Source organism: Rhinopithecus roxellana, chromosome 10, assembly GCF_007565055.1.
Source record: "Rhinopithecus roxellana isolate Shanxi Qingling chromosome 10, ASM756505v1, whole genome shotgun sequence".
NCBI lineage: Eukaryota > Metazoa > Chordata > Mammalia > Primates > Cercopithecidae > Rhinopithecus > Rhinopithecus roxellana.
The window spans coordinates 92,802,563-92,821,722 of NC_044558.1; the positions used below are offsets into that span (position 1 = coordinate 92,802,563).

The following is a 19,160-nucleotide window of genomic DNA, read 5'->3' on the forward strand; positions in this document are numbered from 1 at the left end:
ACCCATCACAAATCGGAAAGTCTTTGAATCCTGTGACCTGAGCCATCCATCCATCTCCTCCCTCCTGCTTGGAGACGTCCCACCTTTTTAGGTCAAACCAATCTACAGTCTCCATGTGTTGATTTATGGCTTTGCCTGTAACCTCTGTCCCCTCACCTTTAAAACACTTACCTGTAAGCCATCGGAGAGTTTGGCTCTTAAACATGAGCTGCCTGATTCTCCCTGCATGGCTCCCTGCAATAAATGTCTCACTCTCTCACTGCAATCCCAAAGTCTGTGTTTGGTTTTGCTGCGCTGGGTGGGTAGATCCCCAGTTGGGTTTGATAATATTCCTGAAACTTATATCTTGCTGATGGGAGTATAATTTGGTAAGATTTTGGAAATGATATGGCAAGATTTGCTATGGTTAAACAAAAAAACAAGTAAACCACAATATATTTGATATATTTACACACATATATGTACACAACATTCATATATGTGTACTGGATAGCCCAGCAATTCTGCTGCTACATATTTGCCCAAGAGAAATGAATGCTTACATTCACAAAAAGACATGTAGGAAAATATCCATAGTAACTTAATTCATAATTGCCCAATTTGAAAATGACCCAATCATCTATTTGAAAATTGCCCCAATTTGAAAATAACCCAAAACAGCAGAATGGATAAATGTGTGTTACATTCATACAATGGAATATGGCAAAACGTGAGAAAAAGTGCTTCGATGGCTGGGTGCCGTGGCTCATGTCTGTAATCCCAGCACTTTGGGAGGCCGAGGTGGGTAGATAGCTTGAGCCCAGGAGTTCAAGACCAGCCTGGGCAACATGGCAAAACCTCATCTCTACAAAAAACACAAAAATTAGCCAGGTGTGGTGGCACACTCCTGTAGTTCCAGCTACGTGGGAGGCTGAGATGGGAGGATTGCTTGAGCCCAGGAGACAGAGGTTGCAGTGAGCCAATATCATACCACTGCACTCTAGCCTGGGTAACAGAGCAAGATCCTGCAACCACATGAATGAGTCTCTCAGACGTACTGTTGAGCAAAAGAAGGCAGACATAAAGTATGTACTGTATGATCCCACTTATATTGTTTAAAATCAAGCAAAACTAATCTGTGGTGGTGACAGATGTTAGAATAGGGGTTTGTTTGGGAGGATTACTGGGGAGACAGTGGGCTTGAGGCACCTTCTGTGGTGCAGGAAATGTTCCCTATGTTAATTTGGGTGTTGCTGGTAAGATTGCAAGACATGCATTGAGTTGTACACCTAAGATTGTTGCACTTTACTGGATGTCAATTATCTCGATAAAAAGGAAATGAATGGTAACCATATGTAGACAGTTGGAAAATTACCTGTTGATGCCAGTGCTTTATCAAGAGGATCAAATCCTTTAGTTTTCTGGGACGGTTGTCAAAAAACTTCTGCTGGAGTTCGGTGAAGCAGATTGCAAACTCACCAGGACTGGCATTTGTCTTATCCAAGGATCTTTTGAGCTCTCGATAAATCCAGGGGCTGGGATTATCATTTAAGCCTGGTGTGAAAGAGAAATTGGAACTTTGGTATTTATGTAACCTGGTCTCAGAGAGCCAGGGTTGCTCTACAATGAAAGTCAGTTATAGTTTAACAGCACATGATCCTTGTTTAATCAGTCAGAGGACTGGTACCTTTATATAAAACATAATAGGAAAGGGCAACTTGGCCCATTAGGTAATAAAGTGTAGTCTAAAATGACTGTAATGAAAACGGTATGGTGTTAACCCAAGACAAGATCAGCAGAACCTAATGGAGGGATAAGAGATGGAATTATAAATGAGAAACAGAATTCTCCAAATTAGTAGGGAACAAGTGGGTTCTTTAAAAAATTGTTGGTGTTGGCATAATTAGTATACATCTGGAAGAAAGGAAAGTTTATATTTTACATGCAATATATTCTGTCATTGAGTCCATCCAGTGAATATTTTACTTCAGAGTGTCAGGGTACAGGGACTTTGAGAAGGCAGGCAAGGTGGCAGCAGGGCCGTGGAGATCTGGGGACAGAGGCTGGTTTAATCAATGGGTTTTCATTCTTGCTAGCTGAACTCCACTGTTTATAAACACATTTATTTAGCCAGGCACGGTGGCTCATGCCTGTAATCCCAGCACTTTGGGAGGGCAAGGCAGGTGGATCACCAGGAGTTCGAGACCAGCCTGGCCAACACGATGAAATCCTAAAATACAAAAATACAAAAATTAGCTGGGCGTGGTGGCACATGCCTGTAATCCCAGCTACTCAGGAGGCTGAGGCATGCAAATTCCTTGAACTTGAGAGGCAGATGTTGCACTGGGCCATAATTGTGCCACTGCACTGTAGCCTGGGTGACAGAGTGAGACTCTGTCTCAAAATAAAATTAAAAATAAAACAAACACATTTATTGATTGATTACTGATACTGAAACACCAGGGGTTCAGTCTAGGTCCTGCTGCTCACCACACCGAGAGCCAATGACTGAAACAACAAGTGTTGCCAAGAAGAAGGCTTTAATCAGGTGCTGCAGCCGAGGAGATGGGAGATCAGTCTCAAATCCTTCTCCCTGACAGACTAAAGTTAGGGTTCTATGCAGCAGGGAAGAAATGTACCTATGTGTAGGAAAACGGGAATTAGGGAGGGGTGAGGAGGTAATCATAAGGAATAAGGGATTTGACATCCCATTGTCTGGATGCAGTGACTGGTGAGTTTCAGTTCTTTGATACTTTTTGAGAGGTCTGAGGTTCCTTTTCTGAGGAAGGAACTTAGATAAAACAAATGTAAGTTTCAAGCTTTAAGATCAGAAGGGTCAATTTCTATGTTCATTAAAAAACAAAACAAAAGAGCCCCCCATCTCCCCTCCAAAAAACCAACAGAAACAAAAACAAACAAAAAAGTGGTCTATGAGACTACTGGGTTTGTTTCATCATTATTCTTACTTTTAGAGACGGAGTCTTCTCTGTCACTCAGGCTGGACTGCAGTGGCACAATCATAGCTCACTGTACCCTCAAATATATTTCAAGGCTCAAGTGATCCTCTTGCCTCAGCCTTCTGAGTACCTGGGACCACAGGAGTGTGCCACCATGTTTGGCTTTTTTTTTTTTTTTTTTTTTTTAGGCAGCATCTTACTATGTTGCCCAGGCTGGTCTTGAACTCCTGTCCTCAAGTGATCCTCCCATCTCGGCCTTCCAAAGTGTTGGAATTACAGATGTGAGCCGGCACCCTGGCCCACAAACACATTTAGATAAGCAACCAGGAGAAAGCAGCTAACTTGTTCCTTTCATACACCCCAATGGATATTTACTGACTCCCTAGGCCTGGTTCTGGGCACTTGGCATGCAGGGAGGTTGACAGAAATAACATCCTATCTTCCTCCATAATGATAATAAATAGCCAACATTTATGGTGTGTTTACTCTAAGCCTTTTATGTACAGTGAAACATACAAGCCTCACAAAACTCTGGCAAGTGCAATTGCAATTACTAATTTACAGATGAGGATAGTGGAAATACCAGCAAGTCTAGTAAATAGGTACTTCTTGCTTTGGGTCAAAGGCCCCGGGGGAGAGTTGTGGTGGTACGCAATAGCGGAAAGAGATGCAGAATTGGAGACAGCTAGCCTGGACCTGGTGTAAAAATAGGCCAGATTAGTTAGGCTAATATTTAGTTAAAAAAAAAAAGAAAAAAAAAGAAAAACAAGTTACCAATTCCCCTGTAGGTTGCTTTTCTCAGAAAGTGACCCTGTGTTTCCTTGCAGAAAAGAGAGCGTGTAATAATTTGGAATGTGCAGCTCTACTACCATCTAGTGGCGGCTTCTGGGTAGCACATATGGGGAAGACCTTATTTCTCACTCACATTATCCTTGCATGATGGGATGAGCCCAGTAGAGGGCGCTCTGGCCAGGTCTTCCAGCATGGCACTTGGAACAGGAGGACAGGACTTTACTGTGAGACTTATGAGTGCACTTGTCTCCCGCTTTGACTCCAGCCCCTGTTTGAAGCAGGCTCCCACCCCCAACCCTGTGAGCATCCTAATGGCCCTGGAAGCTAGTTTCTAGTCTGACTGTACAGCTGGCAGGCATAAGTGAGTAGTAGGACCAGGATAAGAACTCAGAACTGCTAATCTCCCAAACTGGTACATGTTTCCCCAAGCTAGGCCACCTTTCTGTGAATGTGAGTTATCAGGATGTCTGTATGTCTCCTCCTTATCAGTGATGCCTGGGCTAATCGTTCTTCATGGTTCCTGGTAACCCAGAAATTCCTTAAAACTATATGTGATGGAAGGTACTCTGGCCATGGGCTTAGAAGACCTGGGCTTTTCTGTTTCCCCATTTGTTTAACGATGGCTTAAGTTTCAGCTTGGGAATTTTCCCTTCCCCTCCTCTCTCCTCCCCTCCCCTTTTCTTTTCTTTCTTTTTCTTTTTCTTTTGACAGGATCTTGCTGTGTTGCCCAGGCTGGAGTATAGTGGTGTGATAAAAGCTCACTGCAACCTTGAACTCCCGTGCTCAAGTGATCCTCCTGCCTCAGTCTCCCCAGTAGCTAGGAATATAGGTGCATGCCACCGCATCTAATTTTTAATTCTTTGGTGGAGATGGGATTTCACTATGTTGCCCAGGCTGATCTTAAACTCCTGGCCTCAAGCAATCCTCTTGCCTCAGCCTCCCAAAGCACTGGGATTCTAGACATGAGCCACCGTGCCCAGCCTGGAATTAAGTTTGTGATTATATGTGCACTTGTACTTGAGACTATGCTTTGTGCTTGAGACTATCCATCTATCTACCTCATCTATAAATATATATATATATATTTAATATCCATCCATCCATCTACATTCATTTGTCCATCCATTTACCTTCCATCCATTTATCCATCATGATCCATCCATCCATCCAACAACTATTATTACTGGTGAACATTGTACTAGAGATCAGAGAAGAACAAGATACTCATGATACCTGTCCTCATGGAGCTTATAGTCTACGAGAGGAGAAAGCTAAATAAATTATTTCCATGTAAGTTGTGAAAGGAAAGTAAATCTTGGGGCCCCAAAATCATGCAATTAAAGTCAAGCTGGGAACTTCTCAGGACAAACCTGCCTCCCATTCTATTCAAAGTCATCCCTCTGCTCACTGAGATAAATGCATATTTGATTGCCTCCTTTGGAAGAGGTTAGTCAGAAACTCAAAGGAATGCAACCATTGGTCTCTTATCTACATATGATCTGGAAGCCCTCTCCCCACTTTGAGTTGTCCCACTTTGCTTTGAGTTGTCCTGCCTTTCTGGAGTGAACCATTGTTCATCTTACATATGTTGATTGATGTCTCATGTTTCCCTAAAATGTACAAAACCAAACTGTGCTCTGACCACCTTGGGCACGTGTCATCAGGACCTCCTGAGGCTGTGTTACCGGTGCCCGTCCTCAACCTTGGCAAAATAAACTTTCTTTTTTTTTTTTTTTTTTTTTTTTTTTTTTTTTTTTTTTTTTTTTTGAGGCGGAGTCTCGCTCTGTCGCCCGGACTGGAGTGCAGTGGCCGGATCTCAGCTCACTGCAAGCTCCGCCTCCCGGGTTTACGCCATTCTCCTGCCTCAGCCTCCCGAGTAGCTGGGACTACAGGCTCCCGCCACCTCGCCCGGCTAGTTTTTTGTATTTTTTTAGTAGAGACGGGGTTTCACCGTGTTAGCCAGGATGGTCTCGATCTCCTGACCTCGTGATCCGCCCGTCTCGGCCTCCCAAAGTGCTGGGATTACAGGCTTGAGCCACCGCGCCCGGCGGCAAAATAAACTTTCTAAACTAACTGGGACCTGTCTCAGATATTTGGGGTTTGCAAGGTGATAAATCTCATGATGTAGAAAGCACAAATTGCTATTGGAGCATGTGGAAAGTGGATCTAACCCAGACGTAGAGAGCCAGAGGATTTAAAGGATGAGTTGGAGTTATCAAAAAATAAAAGGCTGGGGGAAGTATGTTTCAGGCAAAGGAACAGTATGGGTCAAAGTCTCAAGCTGAGCTAGCATCATGTGGGTTTGAGGAGCTCAGGGAAGGCCAGAGTGGCTGCAGCATAAAGAGTTAGTTGGTAGTGAGTGGTATAGCTGGAGAGGTAAGTCAGTAGGGGCTGCCAGATCATCAAAGTCCTGTCCTGCTGAGGAGTTGGATCCTTATCCTTGTGAACCAAAAATAAAATTCTAAGCCTTCCCAACCTACTGAATGAACCCCTCTCTTGGCCAAGGGGACCCCCCAAAGAAATCTGAAAAACTAGTTCAGGTCATAATGGGAAGGAGGACTCGGACACCTCATTATACTCTCCTCCCTTTGGAATTCAGGCACACTTGACAAATGCTAACATTAAAGTAGAGATCCCAAGACTGACAGAACAGACTCTTTGTAGCAGTATAACACCAAATTCCAACTTAACTCTGGCATCACTTGACAGATAACAGGCCCTAAAGGAAATCAAAAATATTTTACCCCAAAATATATTTCTTTTTTTTTTTTCAGATGGAGTTTCACTCTTGTTGCCCAGGCTCAAGTGCTATGGTGTGATTTTGGCTCACTGCAACTTCTGCCTCCCGGGTTCAAGCGATTCTCCTGCCTCAGCCTCCCAAGTAGCTGGGATTACAGGTATGCACCACCACGCCTGGCTAATTTTGTAGTTTTAGTAGAGACAGGGTTTCTCCATGTTGGTCAGGCTGGTCTCAGACTCCCAATCTCAGGTGATCTGCCCGTCTTGGCCTCCCAAAGTGTTGGGATAACAGGCATGAGCCACTGTGCCTGGCTCAAAATATATTTCTTTGACACATTTTGGAATGGCCCTGCAAAGCTGTGTCCTGTGGAAAAATTAACATTCTGTGGAGAATCCCCTTCCCCTTCCAGATTTTCTCCTGATTCAGGAGAGATTTTAACTAATAGTCTGACACCTGTAAGGTCTGATAAGGGACATTTACTACCTATTGTCCTTGAAGTCTGCTACCTGGAGCCTTCATCTACATAATAAGAAACTTGTCTTCCACAACTCCCCTTTTCTTAAGCTGAACTCCTTCAACCAACTGCTAATCAGGAAATCTTTATAACCACCTATGACCTGGAAGACCCTACTTTGAGATATCTTGCCTTTCCAGGCTGAATCAATGCATACCTTATGTGTACTGATTTATGTTTCTCCCTGTAAATTCTGTCCCCCTAAAATGTATAAAAATCAAGCTGTAACCTGATCATCTTGGGCACATGTTCTCAGGAACTTCTGATTGTGTCACAGGTCATGGTCTTCATATTTGGCTCAGAAAATAACCTCTTAAAATATTTTACAGAGTTTGGCATTTTTGGTCAACTTCCTAAATGCAATGAAAAGCTATTAGAGGCAGAGTGTGTGACACAATGATATGTGTGCATGGAAAGAGAGCACCAGCTGCAGGGTAGAGAGAGGAGTCAGGGAGACTATTAAGAAGCCATTACCACATCTCTGGTGGTGACGTTGATTAGGGAAGTAGCAGTGGGAAGGGAGAGAAACGATGCAGATTTAGGAGCAAGTTAGGCAGAACTGGAAGGACTTAGTGATGGGCTGTGAGTGAGGAGATGGGGGAGTTGGAGATACAATCCTGGCTTAGGTGTATAAACCAAAAATAAAATTCTAAGCTCCCCAATCATCTGAATGGACCCCTCCTCTCAGCAAAGCCATTCTAAAGTTGACCTGAAAAACCAGTTCAGGCCATGATGGGAAGGAGGAGCTGGACATTCCTCATGATACCTCCCTCTTTTTTGGAATTAGTGATAGAACAGGTTCTTGTCTGATAAGAAACATTTACAATCTATTCTTTCTGAAGCCTGCACCTGGAGGCTTCAGCTGCATGATAAAACTTTGGTCTCCACAATCCCTTACCATCATAACCCAGATATTCCTTTCTATTGATGATAACTCTTTCAATCAATTGCCAATCAGAAAATCTTTAAATCTACCAATGACCTGGAAGCCCCCACTTTGAGTTGTCCTGCCTTTCCAAACCAAACCAATGTACCTCTTACATACATTGATTGATGTCTCATGTCTCCCTAAAATGTATTGCATTAGTCTGTTCTCATGCTGTTAATAAAGACATACCCGAGACTGAGTAGTTTATAAAGGAAAGAGGTTTGATTGACTTACAGTTCCACATGGCTGGGGAGGCCTCACAATCATGGTGGAAGAGCAAGAGATGTCTTACATGGTGGCAGGCCAGAGAGAGCTTGTGCAGGGGAACTCCCCTTTATGATACCATCAGATCTCATGAGATTTATTCATTATCTTGAGAACAGCATGGGAAAGACCTGCCTCCATGATTCAATTTCCTCCCACCAGGTCCCTCCCATGACATGTGGGAATTGTGGGAGCTACAATTCAAGATGAGATTTGGGTGGGGACACAGCCAAACCATGTCACGTATACAACCAAGCTGTACCCTGACCACCTTGGGCACATGTCATCAGAACTTCCTGAGGCTGTGTCATGGGCACATCCTTAACCTTGGCAAATACACTTTCTAAATAGATTGAGACCTGTCTCAGATACTTTTGGTTTACAGGTGATAGCGTTGCTGGAAAAGAGAGTCCTGATTCAGATCCCAAGAGAGGGTTCTTGGATCTCATGCAGGAAAGAATTCAAGGCAAGCACAGACTATGGTGAAAGAAGCAAATTTATTAGAAACTACTTTGTTACAGGGTAGGGCGTCCTCAGAAAGGAGGAGGAAGAATGTGCCATTTTTTTGTTAGTGTCTTTGTTTATAAGAAACTCTAAGGAGCTATAATTATAATTAAAATTGGAATGTGCAGAGGTGCTCACTAAAGGTAGATGCTATTGGTGCTGTTAAGTCAAGTTTAGCCTAAAGCTGCCTCCTTACATATTTTAAGTTTGGTCTAAAATTTCTCTGTACATGGTGAACTATAACCTAAAAGGATGTGCAAACAGACTGCAACCTACTCTTGTGCCGATCACTGAGTTTTGGCCAATCAAAGGTGGCCAACTGCTCAAATCTCGTTCAAATAAGGCCAGTGCTGAGCTATAACCAGTCTGGCTGCTTCCGTATCTCACTTTCTTTTTCAGTACATCACTTTCCTTTTCCTGTCCATAAATCTTTCTTCCACCACATGACTGTGTTCAAGACTTTCTGAACCTACTCTGGCTCGGGAGGCCTCTAGAGTCGTGAATTGTCTGCTCAGTTAAACTCTATTAAATTCAATTTGGCTAAGAACTTTCTTCTTGACAGTGGTATTGATGACCATTAATCCTTCCACCTAAGCCTGCTCATTAGTGTTGACTTTAAGTGGGCTGTACTTTTAGGACATCTGGACATTTTGTAGGCTTAGTGGGAGATGTTTTGTATGGCCATAAATATTCTGCAGTTATAGTTGGTGGTCAGCTTAGACTGTGGCTATTTTCAGACCCAACTATTAAGCCTGTAGGTTCCTTGTGAGTGCCTAGCTACTCACTTTAAGATGGAGTCATTCTAGCCATCTTTTATTAAACCAGAAGCCTGGTGAGCAGAGGTTACTTTAACAATAAGCAAGAGTGTGGGAATGTTTGCTGAGACAGGAGACACAAGAGGTAGACAGGTCTTGGGGATTTACGAGTTGGGTTCAAGGCACCCCTCAAGCTTTGATAGTTATCTGTGGAAGGTTGTTGCCTTGATTTTGACCTGGTAGGAAGGCAGACTTCAAATGCTTCCCCCAGCTGGACTTTTCCCAGATGTCTGCCTCATCCTCTCACTCTAACCAACACTGACTCTGGTCAACACCCTCAAGCGTGATCTGCGGACTAGCAGCTCATCATGGAGCTGGCTAGAAATATGAAATCCTGGGCCCTGACTCAGACTTTCTGAGTCAGGATCTGCATTTTAACAAGGTTCTGGGTGATTTATGTATACAGTATGGCTTAAAAGGCTCTGCCTTAGATTCTAGAATCCAGAACATTTTCTCCAAAGACAATCAGGATATGGGGGAGAAGTTAGTTCTAGAGAAGAGAGTGAGTCCAGGGTAGAAAGGATTCTTCTCTCCTGAGGGTCTATGGTCTCCCATTTTTTGAAAGCAGCAGTGGTATCTATGTCACCCATGGCCTAGAGGTTGCATGGGGCTATCTGGCACCCCCTTCTTTGGTTTTTCTCCCCCAACACCCAGGAATACTTACTAAGAGCATTGAAGGCAGCCAGCACCTCAAAAGAGACTCTCTGATTTTTTGTGAACAACTGGATGGTGAAGCCATCATGGGACTTCTGAATCTCGCAACAGTCTTTCATCCACTTCGTGTACAGACAGAACTCCAGCTTATGCCCAGTTTTCTCGAGGATGTCATGTTGGCTTTTCTTCTGATCCTGGAATTGTTTTAAGTTACTGAAGAAGAGGACGAGGGTACCATCGGAGTTGCCTTTTAAGACTGTTTTCCGTCCATAGGAGCCACCCTGCCAGTGACAAAGAAGCAGATGTGAGACTAGATTCTGGGGTCACAGGGATCTCTAGCAGGCAGTGGTACTTCTCAACTCAAGTAAAAGCCAAAAATGGTCTTAAAATTGAGTGGCAGGCATCCATTTGCCCCACAAAGACCTGATTGGGATGCTCATAGTAACACTTTTCATGCTAGCCCCAAGCTGGAGGTGACTCAAATGGCTATTGACAAAAGAAACGGATTGAACTGCCCCACCTGCCACCACTTGCACCTGTGCTTACTGTCCCAGGGCCTGAGGATAGGATTGCCCCACCCACCATTGTTGCGGGTGCCTGTGCGGATCTGGGGGTATAGGGGTCAAACTGTCCCACCTGCTGCCAGCACCTGCACGCACCATCCGGGAACCTGAGGACAGGCTTGCCCCACCTGCCACCAGCATCCACATGTGCTGCCCAGGGGCCAGGAGACTGACCCATCCTGTTTACCACCAGCAGCACAGGCACACACCATCCAGAGGTCTAAGGATGGGCCCACTCTGCCTGCCACCAGTGACCACATGTGTCTCCCAAGGGCCTGGGGACCAGCCTACCCAGCTTGCCATCACTGATGCCTGTGTACACCACTTGAGGGCCTGAAGGTTGGCCTGCTGCTGCCACTTCCACACAGGCCACCTCGGGGCCCAAGGATCTGCCTATTCAGTCCACTGCTGCTACCACTGGCACCTGAACATGTTGCCTTGAAGTCTAAAACCCTGCCCACCTGGACACACCAGCACTGGCACCCACATACACTGCCTGGGGGTCTGAGGACCAGCATGCCTGGCACACTGTTGTCACCACTAGTGCTCGAAGATCAGCCTGCCTGATGTCCCTGTTCCCAGCACAGCCTTTCCACAGACTCCGTCAACAACTACAGTGTCAGACACTGAGGAACTCACAGACAACATTGATGCTAATGAAATCATTTGGAGGCTTCACTAACTGTGTGCACACAGAATCAAAGCCAAAGTGCTCCACTCAACCAACACTATAGACACATCTACAGGAAACATCTTCTTATTTTATTTTTATTTAATTTTTTAGAGACAAGGTCTTGCACTGTCACCTAGGCTGGAGTGTAGTGCACAATCATATTTCACTGTAACCTCAAACTCCTGCCAGAAGCAATCTTCCCACCTCAGCCTCCTGAGTCACTGGGATTATGGGCATGAGCCACCATGCCCAGCAGAGGAAAATGTCTTTCCCTATGAAAGCCAATAAATACAATTGGAGAAGTGACTGTTATATTAGCTGTGCTGATATCAATGTAAGGACACAGAAACATGAAAAGGCAAGGAAACATGGCACCTCCAAAGGAACACAATAATTCTTCAGTACAGATCCCCCCAAAAAATTATATCTATGCAATGACTAAGAAAAATCCAAAACAATGATATTAAAGAAATTCAGTAAGATACAAGAAAACACAGATAAACAATACAAAGAAATCAGGAAAATAATTCATACTCTGAATGGGAAACTCAACAAAGAGATAGATATTGTTAAAAAGAACCAAACAATTCCTGAAACTGAAGAAATCAATGAATAAAATAAAAATACAACTCACTGCTTTAACAATAGACTAGATCAAGGAGAAGAAAGAATTTTTGAACTTGAAGACAGGTCTTTTGAAATAACCCAGCCAGACAAAAGGAGAGAAAAAGAAATAAAAATGAGTGAAGAAAGCCTATGTGCCATATTGGTAATCATAAAGCAATCAAATATTTAAATTTGGAAAGATCTAGGAGAAGAGATGGGCAAAGGCATAGAAAATCTATTTAACGAAGTAATAGCTGAAAACTTTCCATGTCTTACAAGAGATTTAGACACCCAGATACAGGAAGCTCAAAGATTCTCAAATAGATTCTACCCAAAAAGGTCTTCTCCAGGCATATTATAGTCGAACTGTCAAAAGTCAAAGACAAAGATAGATTTCTGAAAATAGCAAGAGAAAAGTATAAAGTCACATATAAGGGAATCCTCCTCAGACTAAGAGCAGATTTCTGAGCAGAAATCTTACAGGTCAGAAGAGAATAGGATGAGATACTCAAAGTGCTGAAAAAAGAAACCCTTTCAGACAAGAATACTATACCCAGCAAAGCTATCCTTCAAAAATCAAGGAGAAATAAAGCCTTTCTCAGACAAGCAAAAACAGAGGGAATTCATCACCACTAGACTAGTTCTACAGAAAATGCTTAAGAAAGCATTACATCTGGAAGCAAAGGGATGATGTCTACCATCATGAAAACACCCAAAAGTATAAAACTCACTGGTAGAGCAGATACACAAATGACAAAGAGAAAGGAGTCAAATGTTATCATTACAAAACCCCCAACAATTGGAAAGGTAGGCAATAAAGAGAAAGAAAAGAACAAAGAATGTACAAAACAATCAAAACAAATACAAAATGACAGGAGTAAGTTGTTACTATCAATTACAACCCTGAATTAAACAACAGTTTAAATTCTCCAGTTAAAAGATATAGACAAGCTGAATGGATAAAAAATAAGGTCCAACTATGTGCTACCTCCAAGAAACTCACTGCATCTGTGAAGGTACATGTGGACTGAATCTGAAGGAATGAAAAAAATATTCCATGCAAATGGAAACCAAAAGTGTGCAGGAGTAGCTATACTTATATCAGACAAAGTAGACTTCAAGTCAAAAACATAAAAAGAGACAAAGAAGGTCATTTTATAATTAATGATCAAGAGATCAATTCAGCCAGAGGATATAAGCATGTGTATATATATATATAGACATATATACGCCCAACAGTGGAGCACTGAGATATGTAAAGCAAATATTAGAACTAAACAGAGAGAGAGAGGGAGGCTTTCAATACAATAATCGCTGGGAAGTTCATCTCACTTTTGGTATTGGACAGATCACGTAGACAGAAAATCAACAAAGAAATACTGGACTTAGTCTGCATTATAGTCCAAATGGACCTAATGAATGTTTACAGATTATTTAATCAGCTACAGAATACACATTCTTATTAGCACAGGGAATGTTCTCCAGGATAGACCCTGTGGTAGGTCATAAAACAAGTCTCAACAAATTTTTAAAAATTGAAATACTGTCAAGTATCTTAATGGATACTTACCACAATGGATATAGACCACAGTGGAACAAGAGGCACTTTGGAAATTGTACAAATACATGAAAATTAAACAACATGCTCCTGGACAACCACTGGGCTGATTAAGAAATTTAAAAGGAAATCAAATTTCTGGAAACAAATGAAAATGGAAACACAACATACCAAAACCTAAGGGATACAGCAAAGTTTGAAGCAATACATGCTTACATAAAAAAAGTAGAACAATTTCAAATAAACAACCTAACAGTTCATCTCAAGGAATTAGAAAAGCAAGAAAGGCCGGGCATATGGCTCACATCTGAAAATCCAGCACTTTGGGAGGCTGAGGCAGGTGGATCACCTGAGGTCAGGAGTTCGAGACCAGCCTGACCAACATAGTGAAACCCCATCTCTACTAAAAATACGAAATTAGCTGGGTGTGGTGGCGCATGCCTGTAATCCCAACTACTTAGGAGGCTGAGGCAGGAGATCACTTGAACCCAGGGGCAGAGGGTGCAGTGAGCGGAGGTCGCATCATTGCACTCCAGCCTGGGCAACAAAAGCAAAAATCCATCTCAAAAACAAACAAAAAAAGCAAGAATAAACCAAACCTAAAATTAGCAGAAGAAAAGAAATAATAAAAATCAAAATAGAACTAAACATAATAGAGGCTAAAAATTAACAAAATGAAAAGTCGGTTTCTTAAAAGCATAAACAAAATGGATGAACCACTACTTAGACTAAGTACACTAAAAAAAGAGAGAAGACCCAAGTAAATAAAATCAGGGATATAAAAAGGAGACATTACAATTGATACCACAGAAATACAAGGGATCATTAGAGACTATTGTGAACAACTATATGTGAATAAATTGGAAAGCCTAGAGGAAATGAATAAATTCCTGAACACATACAACCTACTAAGATTGATCCAGGAAGAAACAGAAAACCTGAACAGACCAATAGAGTGAGGAGATTGAATCAGTAATAAAAAGTTCCTCAACAAAGAATAGCCCAGGACCAGATGGCTCTACTGCTGAATTCTACCAAACTTATAAAGAAGAATTAACACCAATTCTTTTTAAACTATTCCAAAAAAATTGGGGAATTATTCCTAACTCCTTCTATGAAGTCAGCATTACCCTGATACCAAAACCAGACCAAAGACAACCAAAAAGAAAACTACAGGCCAATATCCCTGATGAACATAGACACAAAAACCTTCAACAAAATACTAGCAAACCAAATCCAATAACACATCAAAAAGATAACACATGATCAAGTGGGATTTATCCCAGGGATGCAAGGATGGTTCAACATGAGCAAGTCAATAAATGTTGAACATTTGCACACCACATCAACAGAATGAAGGAAAAATCATGTAATTATCCCAGTAGATGTAGAAGAACATTTGGTAAAATTCAACATCCCTTTATGCTAAAAACCCTCGACAAATTAGGCATGTAAGGAACATACCGCAACATAATGAAGTCCATATATGACAAACCCACAGTTAACACTGTACTGAATTGAGAAAGGCTTTCACATCTATCCTGGAAGTCCTAGCCAAAGCAATCACACAAGATAAAGAAATAAAAGGCATCCAAATAGGAAAAGAAAAAGTCAAATTGCCGCTCTTTGCATACCACATGATCTTCTATATAGTAAAACCTAAAGACTCCATCAAGAAAACCTCTTAGAACTGATAAATTTGGTTAAGTTGCAGGATACAAAATCAAAATACCAAAATCAACACACCATTCCAGCATACTGAAATATCAACATATTCTACACATCAATAATGAACTAGCTTAAAAAGAAATCAAGAAAGCATCTTATTTATAGTATTTAACAAAAAATAGCTAGGAATACATTTAACCAAGGAGGTGGAAGATCTCTACAATGAAAACTACAAAATACTGATAAAAGAAACTGAAGATGACACAAGCAAATGGAAAGACATCCCATGCTCATGGATTGGAAGAATTAATATTGTTAAAATAGCCATACTATCCAAAGCAATCTACAGAATCAATGCAATCCTTATAAATACCACAGAAATAGAAAAAACAATCCTAAAATTTGTACGGAAACACAAAAGATCTCAAATAGCAGAAAGAATACTGAGGAAAAAGAACAAAGCTAGAGGCATCACACTACATGACTTCAAAATATACTATGAAGCTATAGTAACCAAAGCAGCATGGGATTGGTATAAAAACAGACATATAGACCAAAAGAAACAGAATAGAGAACCCAGAAACAAAGCCACATATTTACAGTCAACTGATTGAGAAAGCACCATTGGGGAAAGGATACTCTCTTCAATAAATGGTGTTGGGAAAACTGGATATCCACATGCAGACGAATGAAATGAGGCCCCCATCTCTCATCTTATAAAAAATTAACTAAAAAATGGATTAAAGAGTTAAATGTAAGGTCTGAAACAATAAAACTAATAGAATAAAGCAGAAGAGTAATGCTTCAGGATATTGGTCTATGCAAATATTTTGTGGCTAAGACTTCAAAAGCACAAGCAACAGAAACAAAAATAGACAATTGGGACTATATTAAATGGAAAAGCTTCTGCATGGCAAAGGGAACAATCAAGACTGAAAAGACAAACTGTAGAATGGGAGAAAATATTTGGAAACTATTTTTCCAAAAAGGGTTTAATATCCAGAATATACAAGGAACTTGAACAACTCAACAGCAAAGAAAACAACCCATCCCATTTAAAAAGCAGGCAAAGGAACTAGACATTTCTCAAAAGAAGACATACAAAATGGTCAATGGGTATGTGAAAAAAATGCTTGACATCACTAATCATTAGGGAAATGCAAATCAAAACCACAATGAGATATCATATCACCCCAGTTAGAATAGCTATTATCAAAAAGACAAAAAATAACAAATGCTAGCAAGAATTTGGAGTAAAGGGAATCTTACACACTGTTGGTGGGAATTTAAATTAGGACAGTCATTATGGAAAACAGTATGGAGGTTTCTCAAAAACTAAAAATGGCATTACCATTCGATCCAGCAATCCCACTACTAGGTATTTATCCAAAAAAAGGGATAACTGTACCCCCACGTTTATTGCAGTACTATTCACAAAAGCCAAGATACGGAATCAACCAACGTATCCATCAGAGGATGAATGGAGAAAGACAATGTAATATATATACACGGTAGAATACTATTCAGACACGAAAAGAATGGAATTCTGTCCTTTGCAGCAATGTGGATGGAACTATAGGTCATTATGTTAAATGAAATAAGTCAGGCATAGAAAGACAATTATTGCGTGTGCTTATGTAGAAGTTAAAAAAAGTTGATCTCATGGAGGTAGAGAGTAGGATCATAGTTACCAGAGGCTGGGGAGTGGAGAAGGAAATGAAGAGAAGTTGGTTAATGGATGCAAACATACAGTTAGATAGAAGGAATAAATTCTAGTGTTTGATAGCACAATGGGGTGACTATAGTTAACAATAATTTATTATCTATTTCAAAATAGCTAGAAGAGAAGATCTGAACTGTTCTCAACACAAAGAAATGATAAATGTTTGAGATGACGGATATCCTAACTACCCTGACTTGATCATTTCACATTGTATCCATGTGTTAACTATCACATGTACCCCATATAAATATGTACAATTATGTAAAAATAAAAAACAGTAGAATGGACAAATGTGGTATATTCACACAATGGAATTGACACAACAATGAAAAGATAAACAACTGCACTCCACAACATAAATTTCATAAACATCTTCGGACAGAGAAACCATGCACTAAAGCACACAGAACCCATGATGCCTTTTATATAGGGTCACCCATGCATCCTGGTTTACATTCCCAGTTTTGGCACCAAAATCCCACATCCCAGAAACACCCCAATCCTGGACAAACTGGGATAGTTGGTCACCCTATATTCATAAAAAGTTTAAAAACAGGCAAAACGTGTCTCTGCTATTAGAGGTCAGGAGATTGCCTACTTGGGTTTGGAGGTATTGACTGGATTGGGGGCCCAGGGTTCTGGGGCGCTGAGAATGTTTTGTTTCTGGATCTGGGTGGGGGCTACACAGTTACATTGTTTATGGTTACCTATCAAGCTGGACACTTTGATCTGGGCAGTTTTTCTGTTTTACTTCAGTGAGGAAAAATGTTAACAGTATTGAGAGGCAGGATAGCGTAGTGGTTAAACATGCATGCCCTCAAGTCAATTACCCAGGCTTAAAATCCCAGTTCTGACAACAGCTGGTAACCAAACTCACCTTAGCTTCCTGACCTGGGCCAGGGCTGGGGACCACCATATGTCTAGATTTCCTTATTGCAGCACTAGCTGGTGTGTGCAAAGGGTAGAGACCAAAAAGTGTGGCACCAGCAGAGAAGGGACGTCAGCAGTGCAGGAGGGTAAGAGGGTAGTATTGGGCCATGAGGACCCCCACGCCCCCAATTCTAGGGTCCTGGCACCTCCCCAATCCCCCTTCCTCCCCAGAGGTCCAGAATCTTCAGCCTCAGTCCTGAGATTTGTGTCCCCAAAACCAAATATTTCTAACTGATGAAAGCCACTCCTTCTTGCTGCGGAGAAACCAGAAGGCAACATGGATAGTTTGACCAAAGTCTCTAGCCTCCATAAGTTTACTCCTCTGTACTGTGGAAAGGATAGAAGAAAATGGCAGTGAGTAATCACAGTGAGTTCACTGAGCACTATGTGCCAGTCTTTTGCTAAGAATGTGATGTGCTCAAGCCTTACGATACTCTGAAGTGGGTACTATGTCTCTCCCCATTTTACAGATTCAGAGACTGAGGCACAGAGAGGTTAGGTAGCCTGCCCAGTGTCACACAGCTCTGGAGCAAGAGCCTGCTCCAGAGCCTGAAACTCCTACACCACATCCCACCCAAGTGTGCGCTTCACACATAATAGGCACCCAGCACCCAGTAGCTCGGCCTTGCCGCCTGCCTCCCATAGCCCCAACCTCAGCCCTGGACTCACAATGGCCACTCCTTGCACCAGGGGGAACTGCTTGGGTGCCTGCAGGACATCACAGATGATGTTCACCATGTCGTCGATCATTGTCTGACACTCTTCCTCGGGCTTCAGGTATTCCTGGATAAACCAACCCAGCTTCTGAGCAGGCACCGAGGACAGCTGAGACCCCCCATTTCCCATTGCTCTCAGCTGGCTGCCGGCAAGACAATGAATGGCAGGATGGGAGGCAGAGGAATTCTTGCTGCTGCCCGGAGCCAGGAAACAGAAACTGAAGTCTAGAGGCCTCTCTCCACCTACTGCAGCGAGCTACCGACTCCTGCATCCGGGGCAGGGAAATCAAAACTAACTTAAGCTCAGAGGCTCTGCCCTGCCCCTGCAGCGAGCTTACCAACTCTTGCATCCGGGGCAGGGAAATCAAAACTAACTTAAGCTCAGAGGCTCTGCCCCGCCCCCTGCAGCGAGTTTACCAACTCCTGCATCCGGAGCAGGGAAACCAAAACTAACTTAAGCTCAGAGGCTTTCGCCTTCCCCTTACAGCAAGGTTTACCGACTCCTGCACCCCAGCAGGGAAACCAAAACTGACTCAAGCTCAGAGGCTTTTCCTGTCCCCTGCAGCATGGTGAACA

The 19,160-nt window shown here is 42.2% G+C and overlaps 1 protein-coding gene across 1 annotated transcript in view; it reads right to left on the reverse strand.

The window, feature by feature from the left end:
* The window catches only part of OAS2 (2'-5'-oligoadenylate synthetase 2), a 32,907-nt gene extending 13,980 nt beyond the window's left edge, over window positions 1-18,927 (reverse strand). Inside the window, exons 1-3 of the mRNA XM_010368755.2 lie at window positions 18,538-18,927; window positions 10,158-10,428; window positions 1,355-1,533 (exon numbers count right to left, since the gene is read on the reverse strand). Coding sequence (XP_010367057.1) covers window positions 1,355-1,533; window positions 10,158-10,428; window positions 18,538-18,714 — 627 coding nt within the window. The 5' untranslated portion in view covers window positions 18,715-18,927. The remainder of the gene's footprint in view (window positions 1-1,354; window positions 1,534-10,157; window positions 10,429-18,537) is intronic.
* Between the last annotated feature and the right edge of the window lie 233 nt (window positions 18,928-19,160).